Genomic DNA, 17,719 nt, shown 5'->3' with positions numbered 1-17,719 from the left:
CCACACAATCAAATAAAATGGTACTATCCAAATAGGTGTCATTTTCAAGAGTGGCTATTCAGAAAAGGTATTTTTTAAATTTAATTTTCCATTGGCACTTCACAGTGTCCCAAGAAACCAGGAATACTTTTGGCCTCCAAAAATTGAGTGAGCCAAAAATGTGCTCACAAATGAGAATTTATATTCCACTTTTCTCACACAATATAAATATAAATAGAACTATTTTGAGAATTAAGGCTCAAGAAAGAATTATAAATTTTTAGGGTCAATACAAGGCTTACTACCACCAATAATAACATATGTCTTCACCCCTGCATTTGCTGTGGGAACCTCAGGTTTAGGGTAACGGGAGGGACAAGCTTCTTGTCTGAACCGTAAGACAGCTTGAACCCGTTCGCTCCGCCGCAGAGCCGTGAGGGAGGATGGGGGGCTCGTTACGCCGTGTCTGTGCTACTGCAATGCGGAGTCAAGCCTCATAACAAGGAGGGAGATAGGACAGGCTGCGTCCACTACTGGCTGTTGAAGAAACAGCTTATTCAAGGGTTGGACGGGGACCTTCAATAATGCTGGTTTTCCAACGTGGCTTTGTCTTTCTCATGTGGGAATTCTAGAGCTTTAGCTCACCTCAATAAGCATTCTTGCTGAAATATGGTTTCCTTCACTGAATTTTGGACATTAAATCCCAGTGGATGGTATAAATAGACTCTGGTAGCCTGATGATAGATTCTTCTAATTTGACAGTGTTACCTCAGGAGCCATCGGAGCTACTAAAGAATGATTTCAGCGATACAGGACATCATTCTGATTGAAGCAAATGCCCCAAAAGATTTGCCTTCCAGAAAAAAAAATATCAATGTTTCTACTGTCTTGACAAAAATTCATTTCCAATTTAACTCCAGTAACAGTATTTGAGGACTTGTGTAAGAAGGCGGCTCAGTTTACAGGGAACAGTTTATGATGCCTAATAAAACCCAGTATTGGAAAAATACCTCCTTTTTCTTTTGCAAAAAGATGCTGTAAGTTTGCCAAGATTCTTACGGTGGTGTGCTATTTTCTAACACCTTACCAAAGCATATTTTTGTTAGGAATACTAAATTTAAAAGGTACAACCACTTATGCTGAGGGAAATAACATTTTAAAAAATAAACATTCATAACTTTCCTTTGAATACTGAATGATAGAAATACTTTATTTATCTAACAGTATATGCTTTGTGGTCCACGGACTTTAAGTGTCTTTGTCCAAAAAGCTTAAGTCCAGGATTCATTCAATATTCTGCTAAATAACTAGAGTAATCCATGTATGAAGTAACAAGAAATATTTTTAGTTACTAATAAGGAGATTCTGTCTGGGACTAAAAAGAGAAATCTGGGATCGTGTGATTGATACTCATTCTAGACCTAAAATGATTTTTGTTACCGAAGCAATGAATTGTGGGAACTGTCCTGTACTCCTGTCATTCAGGGGAACGGAGTACAGCACAGTTTATACTGTCATATTGTGCTTTTAAACATTTTCAAGTTTGGTATTTGCAACACTACAGTGTCTGTAAACTTTAAAAATAAAGATACTTTAGGTTTAGCCACATGGTGAACCTATTTTTATATTATGATTATATGTACACTTAAAATCGGGGCTGGTCATATTGTTAGAAAATTAACTAAGGTCTTAAGAATGCATTATCCTTACTGTTTTCTTTTTACTCATAAAGTGCTCTAATCAAAAGGGAAGGATAAAATATTTTTGATTGAGGCTCATTGGGAAAAAATGTTTTATGTTCTATTCTCTGCAAATAAAAATGGTTTCACAACAAACATGTTTTGAATTTGATGAAACTGAAAAATTCTGGTGGATAATAATTAGAATTTTACATCAGAGGATATAACTATCAGTTTTTAAAATGGCTTCTTTTATATTTCAATTAAGTTTATGAAACTGAAAAACTACAGAAAAGGAAAAACTCTACTTAAATTAGTGTAGATTAAGCGGTGACCATTATTGCAAGGGAAATACTACGTTAAGGAAATGGCTCTTTGTTTTGTTGCAAAAGTGATAAAAACACAAAAGTCAATAAAACGGTTAAAAGAAGTCTCAGTGATTACCAAGATCAAAATCCACTGGCTTTTTATTAAACATGAACTTTTGTTCTGCCTTCTGCAATACGTAAATAGTGCTGACAATTGGTTTGTGAGGCATTTGCTACAGTAAAATGTAATTGTATCATGAGAGAAAGGTGACAATCAGGAGACCACGGAAAAATTACATATTCTCACTGGTAGTTAATTAGCCGTGCAAACCCTCCTCAAACAGATACTCTCTTCTATTAGGAATGATTACTATGCAGGCCTGCAGATGTCAATACCACAGTCATTCAAATACTTCTTTCCCTACTAATTGAAGGTTGTAAAGCTCTGGTGCCAAGGTTTTGCTTCCAAAGAGCTAATTTATGACTAGAAGGATATTTTATGTCTTCAGTTGCAGCAGCTACAAAATTCAGCAAATCAGAACCATCTGTGCACTGATACTTGACTCACCATCCATCTAGCGGCCTATCAGTCACGTTAGTTTGCATCCTGCATTCTTGGCTCATGAACACGTGCGATGATCCAAAGTTCATAAGAAATTTTAAAAACGAATGGCACCCTGACCCCACCTTCCTGCACATGCATCGGGGAGAAAGGCCCCCCCACAGGTGGTGCACACGATTGTGTCGAGGGCAGACGGGACATTCGGTTGCCCGTCCAGTAGTGCTGCTCACAGCAATCTCCGGTCTCCCCGGCCCTGTGAGGAGTGTTTTAAATCCTAACTCTTGTATACTGTTTCCAGTTCTCTCTCTCTCTCTTTTTTAAGTCAGCTGAAAGATAACAGACTAAAGCAGAAAAGTGTAACTTAAAACTTTTTAAAAGGTAATTTTTGTAGATTGACATATCAGTGCACACAGGTAGCCTGGTTACAGCTAAGCAGATCATCATCATCACCACCGAATTATGGCCAAAGTGGCAAGCAAACCAGAGGGCAACAACTAAAGAAATCTGAAGAAAACCAACAAATAAAGATTCTCCTGATTAAAGTCAGATTAGCCTTTAATCTTACCCTAGTCATATCTCTGTGACCTCAGTGACTGCTTTCTTTCTTTAAGAGTACACGAAATAGGCCATGGATCCGACTATTTTCCTCAAAGAGACAATAGGTCAAAAGAACTTGCAACAAAATTTCCTGGAGCTCAGTTAGGAGAAATAGGAATTATATATAATAAGCCAGAAAGTGGGTTGTCAGGCTCCCTCTGAGCCCCCAAACAACTTCATTGGGTAGAAAACCCTCACAGAAGGGAATCGTAGGCTCCCAGGGACTACATTACTTACTTTTTGATTGTTTGGAGTCTCCACGCTTATACTTTCTCCTTTGGTGGAAAATTCCAGTGGTCCTAAAGGTGTTCCAGCTGGGTTCAGAATTTTCTTGAGCTCTTGATAGTTTGGCTTTTCATCATATGCTAAATTATGAGCACATACCAAATACTGGGCTATTTCACCTGTGAAAAGTTTTTTGTATATGTTATTCCTAATTGGCAAGAATTGTCAAGACTCCAATATCATCAAATCTATTCTCTCTTACACATGTGCACAACACACATCCTGAAGAAACTAAGAGTGAACAAATCGATGCAAAGCACTTTTCAAATGATATTCAGAAATGACTGAAATACAGTGACTTAGAGATTTGACAAGATGGGAGAAACTGGTCATTTTTTTTTACACATCTTTGTTGATATGTTTACATTTCACTAATCAAAGGAAGCAAATTTTAAAATTATAGTTAGTGAGTTTGATTTATGAGGTGCAACTACTAAGAACTACATGAATAATATAATAGACCAGACATGCTTCATACTTTATGTTGCAATTTTAAAAATTCAGTTAAAAACAAGTGTTACTTATTATAAACCTCCTTACTTCAATGGAAAAAAATCACTGCAAATTTTAAATCAGGCTTTGATTTTGAGATTATAAAAGTACATTTCAAAATGACCTTGAATTCTAGGATTTCAGCCATGACTAATTTTAGAATTCATCAAACCTCCCTGGAGTCCTCAACACCTAGCTAGCCTAGTGCATTCACTACATAGTCTTCCTGATTTAGAGCAGAAGGATAAAATGTTTCTACCTTTTCTTTTCAAGTTTGTTTATTTTGAGAAAGAGAGAGTGCAAGCAGGAGACCAGCAGAGAGAGGACAGAGGAATCCCAAGCAGACTCCCTGCTGTCAGTGTGGAGCCCAGTGTGGGGCTCGAACTCACAAATCAAATCATGAGATCATGACTGGAGCCAAAACCAAGAGTTGGACGTTTAGCCGACTGGGCCAACCAGGCACTAATGTTTTCCTAACGTAATCTCTTCCATAGAATTATATAGTAACTCCCTTTACCCCACCAAGAACTATGAACTACAAACTTCTAAATACAAGCAGAATTAGTAACCCAAAGTTGCAAACATAGCTGCCTTAAATGTAGTTTGCATTGTTTCAGATGGAGATTCAATCTAAAATCCAGACACAATTAAGTGATCATACCATATACTGTTTAAAATCTGGCATGTTTTCATTTGTTCACAGAGATATTTAGATAGTTCACTTTTTAAAAGCTTTTCCCCTCCAAAAACTTACTACTGACGCAGACCAAAGTACCTCTTACTAAGTTGTTTATACTCCCATGGCAGGGGAAATCTGGGATGCTTTGCGGTTGGCAGGAGTGACTTCCTAATCCTTCCCTTCCCCTCCAGGCCCACCTCCGTTCCAGTGGGGAACTGCAGACCCTGGGTTTCACTCCCTATGGAGAAGAAGTCCAAAAGGAACAGTTACCATCCCGTTCCCCTGTGAAAGTCGGAGTGACCATTTTATACCATGCTGTCCACAGCAATTTTCTAGGAATATAAGGCTACTGGGGCTAACGTGAGAATTCTTGGCTCCAGGGTTTTTTTTCTGGTTTTTTTTTGGGGGTATATTGGGTTTTTTTTTTTTTTTTTTTTTTTGGATACAACAGCAATTATAATGTAACCTAATTTTCCCCCTCTCTAATGTTTAAGATATATCAAATTTTGTTCTCTAACATTCAATCAAACAGATCTCTATTAGCTAGCAAATTGTATGGCTTCATCACATTTATAACTCAGGTTTCCAGAAGCCCATTGGGGAGGTTTGATTCCTGAAGGGATGATCAAAAAGAAAACGAGATTAACTTAGATTCACCGTTATTTTAATGTAAATATTCTGTTGTTCTTTGGCCCTTTCAAGATTGGTAAGCCAGGCTTGGTATATATTATTACAATTTTATTAGCCAAAATATCCCAAATAGAGAAGAGAGCTGAATAATGTGAGAGATGTTTTCACAGGTCACCCTTAGAAGGCAATGGAAGATTCTGGCACTGTACCAACTGACAGCAGCTGTGCAGTAAAGTCTTCATAGGTCTGGGGCTTGGAAAAATGAGGCATCAGTGAGGTAGAAAAAGGAGAGAAAGAAGAGCTGCCTTCCTATAAATTCATTATTATCAACCTGAAGCTTAGGCTATTGTGATGTATTACTGCTTTAAATTTGAGCCTTCCAAGATCTAGATTGATTATATTAAGTATACTTTTTAACTTACTAGCATATTTCTGGAGCTATAAAACAAAAGTATGAAATGGGGATATTCTTGAATCATCTGCTTTTAAGCTAATTAATTATTAAGTACCATTACTATCATTTCAAGAGATAGATACTTTTGAAATTACTATTATTACAATGAACTAGACATGTGTGTTGCAAACTCTTTGGAGGTTTTATTTCATAAACTGCCTTAGTAATAACCCTTTTATAAATCCAATTAATTGTCATGCTTGCAATATCCACATTTCAGCACAACCAACTAAGGGATCTTCAATTAATAGTAAAGTTTCAATGTTTTATGCTCTAGAAACAGAAATTGACATTTTATAAAATAATAGGATGGACTCAAATAAATGGTTTTACTGAAAGTGGGGAGCCGGGCACCGCTGTCACTGGCACCTCCATCAGAAGAGAGACCACATGAACCGGGAAGCAGGAGGTACATGTTGGGGCAGGCTTAGGACTCGGGGAAGCGAGGCGGAAAAGCAGAACTGCTTTGTTCCACTTTCGTTTCCCATGGAAATGAACGTTTTTGGTTTCTTGTCAAAGAAGGGCTATAAATACAAGTTTAAGATGATTTAACTCTACTTTTAAACTCTCAGATGGAAACGGATGCTATTTGACCTTATCTAGAGGGTCAGTGTACACATTTACTTTCATAAGTCAGCTAAAAGCTAACTTTGAGATTACCCAATTGAGAGAGAGACCAAGATTCATTCTGCTCGTCTGTCTCCGAGAGAGAGTGAGGCTGGCAGTTGAAGGGACTCTGTTCTTAAGACAATCGAAGTCATCTGCTAAGCTGGTGAACGGTGTGCCATGCACGCATGTGCAGACGACAGGCACTTGGGCAGTTCTGAATTGACTTACTATTTTTACTGATAATACTGTCAATTTAAAGAATTTCAAAAAGATCCACACTAACTTGAAAGAGAAAACCATTTAATGAAATACACCTTCAAATCCCGAGGTTACATGCCTTTGCCATCCAAAATTTTCTTGCTGGCTGTTCAGAGTATTCACTGATGCACATATTCAATAATTTGGTTATTTTATTTTTTAATTAAACATTTTTTAAGTTTATTTTGAGAGAGAGAGAGAGAGAGAGAGCGCAAAAGAGTATAAGTGAAAGGGGCACAGAGGAGTAGAGGCAGAATGCCAAGCAGCACCATCAGCACAGAGCCCGGTGTGGGGCTTGAACTCACAAGCTGCGAGATCATTACCTGAGCCGAGATCCAGTCAGGTGCTTAAATGACTGTGCCACCTACGCACCCCAACGATTTGTTTTCTTAAATTAATGACGGAAAGTGCTCTTTCCTTAGATCTTTATCTTCTCTTAACCATATACAGAGGAACAAAAACAGAATGTCAACTCTAAAAATACTAGATACAGTTGACAATTAAACCTATGTATGATTTCCCCTCCCCTGCCAGAAAAAAACCGATCAGTCAGCAAAGCCTAGAACACTGCTGTTTTCTTGCAGCCTTCTTGAGTTCTAATGTCAAAGAGGATGGAAACATTCTCTTCTGTAGCAACTCATGGGTAACCCGTGTAGGGCTTTCTTCCACCCATGCAGCAGTGGCAGCGGGTGGGTTAAGCAAAAGCTGTAAAACAAGAGTGACAAATGTGGTGACGTGTAAATCATACAGGAGAAGGTAGAAGTTATCATCTGACTTACAGCAACTGCTTCCGGAAGGAGCCCATTGAAGCACTGACTCAGGAAGCTCATCCAACAGACTAAAAGGAAATAGAGTAATACACAATTAATTTGTCTGCAATCCTGTGATTCGTTGTTTTGAACTCAAATTCTGTGTTGGTGGGCCACCTTAATGGATAAGAGGGTAAGTGGACGGGGCTGGGGGGGGGGGGAATCTCTTCATTCTCTCTGACCAATTTTATATCAATTGCCTAGAAACTAAATGTAGATTTACAGTATAAATGCATGCATTAAAAGTTTGTAATGTAGAAATAGGGATATCCATTATGATGTTTTCTTAAAAAGAAGAAAAAATACATAGGAAAATTCTATCTGGATTTTCAGGACTTTTTTCCTTTGGTACTTACCATTGGGGAGGGGCAAATCATTTAATTATTTATGTATACTGTTCCCCACTGGGAACAGTATTTGCTATTCTATGATTCAAGAGGTTGACATTAAAGAACCAAACAACAAAACTAACAAGGAAAGTCATTATTCTAACACTCTCCAGTGTTTGAGATTGAACAAGTACAATTCTTTTAAGGTGCTTCAGCCACCAGTATATAAACATGCAACTAAAATTACTGATATGAATGCTTGATTGACAAACTTGGGCCCAGGCAGAACTGCAACAATAAATTCACTGATCTAATATTACCCTACGTCAAGTAGATAAAAGGCATAGAGAGATGAAATATTATGGCTGTATATGCAAGCATGCCCTTACAAGGAAATTCAGAGTATGCCTTCTTTGCAATTTGAATGAATTATGATTATATAATATTAGAAGGTTAAAACTGTCCATAGCTTACCTTAATTATAAACTTCATTATATATTAGCTTCATTGGTTTATAGGTTTATATTAGTAATCAAATAAAAATGAAAATAATATATTTAATGATCCCCAAAAGGTAAATGGAGATTATGTTTATTAACATTATATTTTATTATTTTATATGATACCCTATTATCATATTTGAATATACACACATAGTCATATACTTTAGATATCCACCACAAATCCATCTACATATGTATTTTGTGAAAAGACTATTATTGGTAAGTCTTTGTAAAGGAAAAATACATATAATCACTAAAATTAAAGTGTAAGTTTTCAAAATATAGAACATTATTCAAATCAGGTAAACTGAGGTGAAAAACTGGATATCTGGATTGCTTATATATGCCCATTACTGTGCTTTGACTTGACCCATATATTGAAAAATGTTGGTTAATATGGACACATTAATCACTGCAGTAAGAAACTGATGAGACAGCTCTAATACTGACATACATAAATGTGTCCATGTGAGGTAAGGGGCTAGGATGGTCAAGATTCCAGGCGGAAATACTTCATGCAATATGTCCGTACTCACAAACGAACCATGTTACTTTGCATCCACAGGCTATACCTTTCTATCAGGTGCTGACACCACACTGAATTTGAAAACTGCCTTCCAAGGATCAGCTACCCCTTCTAGAAACTTCCATTGGGACTCACCCTACTTAAAGCATAGCTGCCCTTTCCAATCACATTACGGCATGTGTGGATAACTGCCGTGGAGCATATCTTCGTATATGATGAAAACCTGGCTATTCTGGGGTGCATACAATTGCTTTTCCTTAGGCCTTCTCGGTGAGAAATGAGTCACACAGTAACATTCTCTGTTCTCAGGTTGACCTAGTTCTCATTCTAAGAGATTCTAGATGACAAGAATTGAATGTGGAATATTAAAAGTGTTTATGTGGCTACAAGATCATCTCTTATAGAAACACCTTATATAAGTTTTGTTTCTTCCTTAAGAAACAAATCCTCCAAGACACAGAATTAAGAAGGAGGTCTATAGCTTGCACTTGAAAAATACAAGCCCAATTTGTCCCATTTCACACTGTTGTTTTGCACAGTTACTATCAACCACACCGAACTCAGACTGCCTCCTTATCCACATACAGTGAACACTCTTCCTTGAAAAGACCACCACCTAGAATCAAAGCTTTGGAAAACATGTAAAAGAACAAATACTTCACATTACGACTCCCATACATGGGATTTCATAGGTGTCCTCTCAATGGAGTTCGTGTCTGTAAGGGGTTTAGTTTTTCAAAAAATAGTTTCCAAGTTTCAGAAATTTGCTTTGGTTCTCATACTGGGTGAACGGCAATCTTCTCTGGGATCTTAACCCCTGGAATGTGCCCCTTCAGACCTGCCGCTGCCCGGGACCGAACACCTGAAGACGCGTACTTTGTTTTAGCGGCCTGCACGGCCGCGGGGTCCCGCAGGCTCCGCTCCCAGGGCAGTCTCCCACAGAACCACCGCAGCAGGCAGTAGCCCAGGGTCTCGAGGTCACTCCGTCTGGACAGGGCTAGAGGAGGAAGCACGGAGAAAGAAACATGAGGGACAAGCAGGTTTTGAGACAGAGAGAAATTGTCCAACGAACTACCACTGATGAAATATGAAAAAGCCAAATGGGCAAATGTGTTTTGTTTGTTCAGCTGGACTAAAACTTAACCGCCCAGGCTTTTGGCCCCAGGCCACAGACAGGCAGTGACTTGTTGCTGTTGAAAGTAAGGGTCAGTTTCCTTACCTCCTCCAACTTCATCCTTCCTTAGTCTGGCCTGTCACATGAACTTGATCTCCATGGCCTCTGACATGATCCAGACAACCCATAACCTGGCACCAACACTTTCTCAAAGAGCCAAGCAGTAAAACAAAGAAATAAATGTCTGCAGCTAAATTGCTAACATATGTTCCAGGAAGTCCATGGGGTCTGCATTGGTCATGCAGAGACCCTTTGAGTGCAGACTAAACACTGATGGCCTTTCCTGTTCCACTCACACTGGGAGCATTTGAAGTTGGAAGAATATGACAAAACTGCCATCTAGTGTGCAGTATTAAAAAACGGGTCTCTGGTAAGATTTTTCAATTAAATGAAAGTAAAGGGTAAAAAATGCCTCCTGCTTTTAGGTATCTGGTTCTAAAATTTTACAAATATTCTCAGATATATAAGCAGTGCCAGGCCAAAATTCTGGCCTGAATAGAAATATCCTGAAACAGAAATATAAAGATGAGGTAATGGTGTGTATGGGAGTAGTGGCAAGGGTGGTAGGACACAGATTTTTGAAGTCAAACAGAAGCTTTCAAAATTTAAAATAAGATGGCCTTTCATCAAAAAATACAGAACATTTTTTGGCCACTGTCAGTATCATTTATATCAGATTATTAAATGCTGTAGACTGATTTTATCATAGTTTTATATTTTTTAAGTGCCTATATCAAAAGATGGATAATGAAATCTAACATAAGTAAAAATATATATATAACAAATACTACTGAAATAATGATTAAGACGTTAATGAGGTCCCACCAAATGAACTCATTTTTTTATAACCATTCCAAATTCTTATAAAACAATGGGCTGGTATTTACATTTCTGCGCTTACTGGAATGTTCATCTGTGTAGGGATATAAAATCTTCTAAGTGCAATATGTGGCTGTTAAACCTGCTGTAAACAGGTATCCTACTTTATTATCTTTCATTAAATAAACTCTAAAAAGTCACTCAGGAAACTTAGTTTTAATTTAAAAAGTCACCTACTAAGAAGAATTCTGCTAGCACATCATAACTACTTTTGGTTACCAAACACAAGTTATAATAAAAGCAGAAGACAAGATTAACTCTTACATAGACTCTGTCTTAACTGCTATTAGAGTATTGGATTATTAAAGGCCCTTCCATTGAGCAGAACGCTACAGCCCCATGGGTGCCATTTACTTTCTTCACAAGCTTCAACAATGTCCTAATGCAAGACTTGGCTCTCTTATTAAAAGAAAAACACAATCTCTACCATGCTGTTTGGTACCGATTTCTTCTGTAATAAATCTCCCACTAATAATGGAATGACTCCATTTGTGCAGATGTGTTCACAAGTCCCTTTTCCATTATGGCAATTCCCAATTACCACCACTTAAAATTCACATCCTCTAATTTTCAAAAAATATATATATATATTCTGGCACCTGTTTGGACAACATAGGCTACCCACAAGAGGCTGTTAGAGGAAAAACTATTAGAATTAAAATGGATTGAACCTTCCCATCACTTCCCCACCCTCCAACTGAGGGATGAACTGATATGAAGCTGTAAGTAATGACAAATCATTTAGAGCTCTGAAGTCAATCTTTCATAAACTGGTCTTCCTTTGAAATAGCCCCGTGAGAGTTAATTTTATTTCATTATTATAATTAAAATACATTACCAAAAATTTGAACCTTTAGTTTCTTTTATTGCACATGTACATTGATAATTATGGTTAGGTAAATGTTTTACCACTGTTTCCACTAAAATACATGTAATGTTAAAAAAAAAATACTATAGTCTCTCTCACACCATTAGAGATACCTCTCCCTGAAATTCTCTCCCAGAGAAACAAATTGCAAAGTTCTATGGAGTCCAACTCCAAGACCTAATGATTAGGTCTTCTTCCATCTACTGTACAGAGAAGAGTCATTTCAATACCTGTTAAATTAATTAAAATAAAGGTTACAGATGACAATATTCGCATATATGTGGGCGTATAATTAACAGAATGAAATGATCATATAACTTTAATTGACTTTAAAATATATCCAGGGGCGCCTGGGTGGCTCAGTCGGTTAAGCCTCCGACTTCGGCTCAGGTCGGATCTCACGTTCGTGGGTTCGAGCCCCGCGTCAGGCTCTGTGCTGACAGCTAGCTCAGAGCCTGGAGCCTGTCTTCAGATTCTGTGTCTCCCTCTCTCTCTGACCCTCCCCTGTTCATGCTCTGTCTCTCTCTGTATCAAAAATAAATAAAACATTTAAAAATAAATAAATAAAATGTATCCAAATACAGATGATATGACAAAAGGATAATAATTCTAGATAATAATAATAATAATATTAACAATAATCCAATCCAATCCTAGAACTGGATATTTGGATATGCACTAGACAATATAATCGGATATTTGGATAATCTATTATTTCTCATTTGTCTGAAAAAAATTAAATAAAATACTGAAAATAAAAAATATATTTGAAGAGAACTATTAGCATCTAACTATAAAAATATTTTTCAAAATTTGAAAGTTAAAATATATGATGAACTATTTTGTTTCTGTAGAATTTATGTCTCTGTATAATTTATGATGATAAAGTTCTTCAATTGAATTTTATAATTAATGTAATTATTAATAGTAGTACATTTTCATGTAGATTTCCTAACTTTTACTTCTGGTACTACTGCTGAGAAATGTGGCAAGATAGAGTTATTAATATTTTTCTTCTACACTCTCTTGTATTTCTTTAAATCTTTGTTTCTTTTTTAACATTTATTTGTTTTTGAAAGAAAGAGAGAGGGGGAGGAAGAGAGAGGGAGAAAAGGCATGAGTGGGGCAGGTGCAGAGAGAAGGAGTCAGAGGATCCGAAGCAGGGGCCACACTGAGTGCAAAACCTCACCGCAGGCCTTGAACTCACAACCAACAGTGAGATCATGACCTGAGCCAAAATCAAGAGTCCCCGGCTTGATGCCCAACTGACTGATCCATCCAGGTGCCCCTCTCTTGTTAGTTTTAAAATAAAATTTAGCATCTAGTTTTTATTTAACTTATTAATATGCAGTGATACAAACGACTCTTCATTGAAAGGCTGTTGTGTTCTCAATTGTTTAACATTTCTAAATTATCAAATACTGCCAAGAGTAACAACAATTAAAAAAAAAAACCACACAGGTGAGGACTTGAATTCTATTTCCTGAAAAAGCAGACTCCAGAAAGAGTGGACACTAAAATGCATAATTAAAATTAAAACAGTTAATATAATTTATTGATCTGCTAATGTGCCAGCGTGGGAGGGGTAGAGACAGAGAGAAAGAAAATCCCAAGCAGGCTCCATAGTGTCCATGTCCGCCTGAGAGGCGGCTTGATCTCAAGAACCTCGAGACGGAAACCTGCGCTGAACCTGAGCCAAAAACTAAGAATCTCAAGGTTCTTGAGATCAAGTCCTCTCTCGGGGTCTGCGTGGACACTACAGACCTGCCTGGGATTCTCTCGCTGTCTCTGGCCCTTCCATGCTGTCTTACACTCCTGTGCTCTCATGCTTGAGCTCCCGCTCTCTTACAATAAATAAACTTTTTAAAAAAAAAGAAAATAGATGCTCGGAGGGGTTGCTTAGTATCACAAAGCAAAGACTGACAGAGCTCTGCATTGAAATCCAAATCTTTCCGAATCCAAAGTCCACACTCAATCTAACAATTACGTTGCCTCTATCATTAGTTTTAACACCATTCCAATCACATTACATTAACTACTTCTATAGTTCGGGGAGTATTTGAAGCAGGCGTTTTAACTTACAATACCAAAGGACGAAACAGACATAAAAACAGCTGCTTGTCAAGGAAACAAACAGCAGGTCCTGAGGTTGCAGCTGCCACAGTAACAAAAGTTTCCACGCAACTATCCTTTCATGAAACAACTTCTTTCAAACTACTTCATTCTGATCAAGAAGGGCGTCTAGTTAAAACGTTACTTTATAAAAGTGTTCCGATGGTATTCTAAGCTGGTGTGAGAATGAGAGAAGTTAACTTACAGAACTGGTCCCTATTCTAAAGACAAAGTAGAGTAAAATTATCTAGGGCCAACTCACCAAACGGAACGAAACAGGAACTGAGGGCAAAAGAAAGTTTAAGTGTTAAGCCCAAAATAGACCTGATTATTTGCCCAAAGTGTTTTCTGTTTAGTTTTATTTTTTATAGAGAGTAACATGAAGTATAAAGTATGAAGAAAAACAAGATTTGGTAGGAAATAGTAAAGTGATTCAAAAACTTCTGCCTTAAGCAGACAGGATTTAAATGCCCTAAATACTAATGTCTATGCTCAGAAATGACAATAAGGAGGAGAAAACATCTGAATGAGATGCTCACCTGATGAATCAAATGGTGACTATCTGCAGAACAAAAGTAGAGTTCTCCCCACCCAACTAGTTGCCTATGTTATTATATTTTGTCAATTCAGATGCATAAAGAGCTGGAAAATTTTATGGTGGCCACAATTTATTTTCATTTCAAAAAGGATATTAGGAAAGCAGAATGTAATTTCTCACATTTCAAATAGAATACTGAACTCGGGTCTCTCTTAATTTTCAGTACCTTTAAAGAAGTTTTTAACGCAACACTACTGTGTGAGATGTAGGAAACGTGATTCAACATAGTTTTTGTTTTTCTTTTTAATTATTATTTTACCCATCCTGCCACCCACCTCCCCTCTGGTAACCATCGTGTGATCTCTATAGCTAAGAGTTGTTTTCTTGGTTTGCCTCCCTTTCTGTTTTTTTCACACTCCCCTTTACTTATTTTGTTTCTTAAATTGCACAAAGGTATCTTACATTTTACCAGTGTGTATTATTAATCCAACCAAATAGATTAAGACTCATGTTAAGACTTTAAAAGTCATGTCTAAATGTCAAAATTGGGTTATGCCATGTAGAAGGAAGAGTGTTTTATTTTTTATTTATGTATCAACCAAAGACTATTTATAGCAGTCAAATATACCTAAAAATAGAAATCAGTGGTATGTTTTTCTGATTACTAACAGGGTCCAAGCTTGATGGTTTACCTTAATATCATAATTGAAAAATAGGTTCCCTTTTTTGAATCATTGTTTAAGAAGATAAATATTGTGTAACCCATATCATTTCCTCAAGTCGGGTAACATGAAAATACACTCTTAGTTTATTTCACATACATTTTGTAAGCTGGAGTGCTACATTAGGGTGAAAGGAAGCTGTGCAAGAAATAACACAAGACTTGGATTTCATACACCGTAGCAACTGGCAAAAATTTTTAAAAAGTCTATGTCTCTTTTCTGGATACTGAATATATTACACAAACAAATGGACATTTAAAATGCAATTTAGATATCATATTTTATGGTCATCGATGATGTCAAATTAAAACAGGTATTATACACTCAATGCAGAGGTCTGAAGTATTTAAAAAAACTCAATATGTTAAATGCAGTATATCTCTGGAGAAATTAGGTATTGACTGCATGCCTCAGTGAGCAGAAAAATCTACAAAAATCCATACCACACATTGATCCAAATATTGCTTTTTAACATTACTAAGAATGTAACAAATTTTAAAACAGTATATTTGACACAGATATAATTCTCTTTAATTATCAGGCAACAAGCCCAAAACACGTCAATGTTTATGCATGTTAGTTTTTATGAAGAATAAAAAATTAGTAATAGAAGAGACAGATAAACCAATGTATATTACTCTAATTTTACACTAAATGAAGCATTTCAGCCACTCCGAAAATACCTTTAGGTCATACATGAGAATTGAATTTAGAAGAGTAACTGCAAATTTTAAAAAGCATACAGATATACAGAGATGTAGGGCAGTCCCAGAAATGCCCATCCATCTATACACCCCCTCTGTATCCTCTATTCATAGTTTGTGGTTTGTAATCATACAAGGTGCCTTCCTTTTTTTTACATAAAGTTGAACTAGAAAATGCTAACGTGAAACTGCTGATTGGCACATTACACAAACTCTTCATTAGAAAAACCCAACCAATCCACAGAAAAATGAGAGTTAGCTCTGGTTTCTGAGAATCCACTACAAAAAGTAGGAGAGACCAGATAGTCTGATCACGTTAACAGACTCTATTAAGTGGCTAATTCAGAAGCCAGCTTTCCACGGCAGCCTGCGCACTTCCCTGGGCCTGACCGGTCACAGACACACGTGACATATAGCAAGTGCTTTGACAACTAGAGGTTCTACTTTCTAGAGATAACATGTTTTGCTCTTTGTGTCTTCCTTTGCATTATCTTTCTCAGTATTTATTTGATCTCATGGCTGGACTGGTAGAGAAAAGATTTTTTCTGAGATTAAACTATATAGTGACTGTACTGAAAAGTAAACACATGAATATGTATGAATCTGACCTTCTGCATTTACCTACAGGATTTATGTCCCTGTTTAGTCTGGTTTCTAGGTATGACTAAATGATGATTTCATTCCTAATAAAATCCTAAAGTAAAATGTTTTATTTTGGAAAATTAGATGCAAAATGTTAGGAATGAATAGTATTCAAACATTTGAGGATATCAAAACCTTCACTTCATATACCAGACTAAAACTTCACACTAAAATTTCAGAAAATACACACACTTACATGTCTATATATATGTGTGTGTACACATGTGTGTATGTATGTATATATGTGTATACAGTGGACCCTAGGACAACACAGATTGGAATTGTACAGGTCGACTTCTATGCAGATTTTTTACAGCACAGCACTGTAAACGCATTTTCTCTTCCTTACAATTTTCTTAGTAACATTTTCTTGCTCTAGCTTTATTGTATTTATTGTTATTGTAAGAATACAGTATATAATACATGCAACATAAAAACCATATTAATCGACTATGTTATCCGGTAAGGCTTCTGGTTATTCAGTAGGCTATTAGTGGTTAAGTTAAGAGGGAGTCAAAATTTGTATTTGGATTTTTGACTGTGTGGGACACTGGCACCCCTAATCCTCATGTTGTTCAAGGGTTAACTGTATCTATATGTATATCTATGCAGAGACAGATATGCCTAGTTTACTGTAAATTCTATTTTAAATGCATGAAGGGAATCTACTTTTTATAAGAATCTGGTGAAACCTATGACAAAAGTGAATTATTCACTCCAGCATATAACTTTTTAGCAAATACCAAAAATATGTCATGTAGGCACTTCTCTAACTAACTTCCTAGTAAGGTAACACTGTCTTTCCACCATCGTCGGTTCAGTCTTCTCCCCAGAGCCCAAGCATGGGGAAATTTGCCTGACTCATCAACATGTTTTATTATTTAGGGATTAAAAACTTAAATGGACTACAAAATTTTTAAAAATTGTGTCATTCATGAAGATAGCATAATGAAAACACTGCTGTAAACTAAGGAATGACTGTTGAGAATATTCAGAATTACCACAGTCCCAACACTGACTAAACCAACACAGAAAAACTCTACTTCCCCTTCTGCAATCACCAAATTTCTTAGTGATTTTAATAGTCAAAATCAGGTAGGATCAGTATTACAGCAGTCATTTATAGAAATAAGTGGCCCAACCATAAGCTAATATCATTAACATAACTAGACTAATGCTCAAGAATCTGTATGATGAATTTCCAGTTACACCAGTATGAAAAAAGTACCTCCGGATTTCTGCAAATTCTTTCATACTAATAAAGCTGGCAAAAGTCAGGAACAAAATTCATTCAGAGTGATAGAACTTTAAATTGAAAAAAAATATATATCAATAAGCATTTGACGCTTACATTTCTTAATTTAATTAAAGCCATGTCCCA

At 36.6% G+C, this 17,719-nt stretch overlaps 1 protein-coding gene across 4 annotated transcripts in view; it reads right to left on the bottom strand.

Annotated features, from left to right (window-relative positions):
* The window catches only part of VRK2 (VRK serine/threonine kinase 2), a 101,904-nt gene that overhangs the window by 18,262 nt on the left and 65,923 nt on the right, over positions 1-17,719 (bottom strand). For all 4 annotated transcript variants that reach the window (XM_029937405.1, XM_029937406.1, XM_029937408.1 and 1 more), the window contains 3 exons: positions 9,576-9,696; positions 7,312-7,370; positions 3,363-3,529 (listed from right to left, as the gene is read on the bottom strand). In XM_029937405.1, coding sequence (XP_029793265.1) covers positions 3,363-3,529; positions 7,312-7,370; positions 9,576-9,696 — 347 coding nt within the window. The remainder of the gene's footprint in view (positions 1-3,362; positions 3,530-7,311; positions 7,371-9,575; positions 9,697-17,719) is intronic.

Source organism: Suricata suricatta, chromosome 4 (assembly GCF_006229205.1).
Source record: "Suricata suricatta isolate VVHF042 chromosome 4, meerkat_22Aug2017_6uvM2_HiC, whole genome shotgun sequence".
Taxonomy (NCBI): domain Eukaryota; kingdom Metazoa; phylum Chordata; class Mammalia; order Carnivora; family Herpestidae; genus Suricata; species Suricata suricatta.
This window is presented reverse-complemented; position numbering and strand designations above follow the sequence as displayed.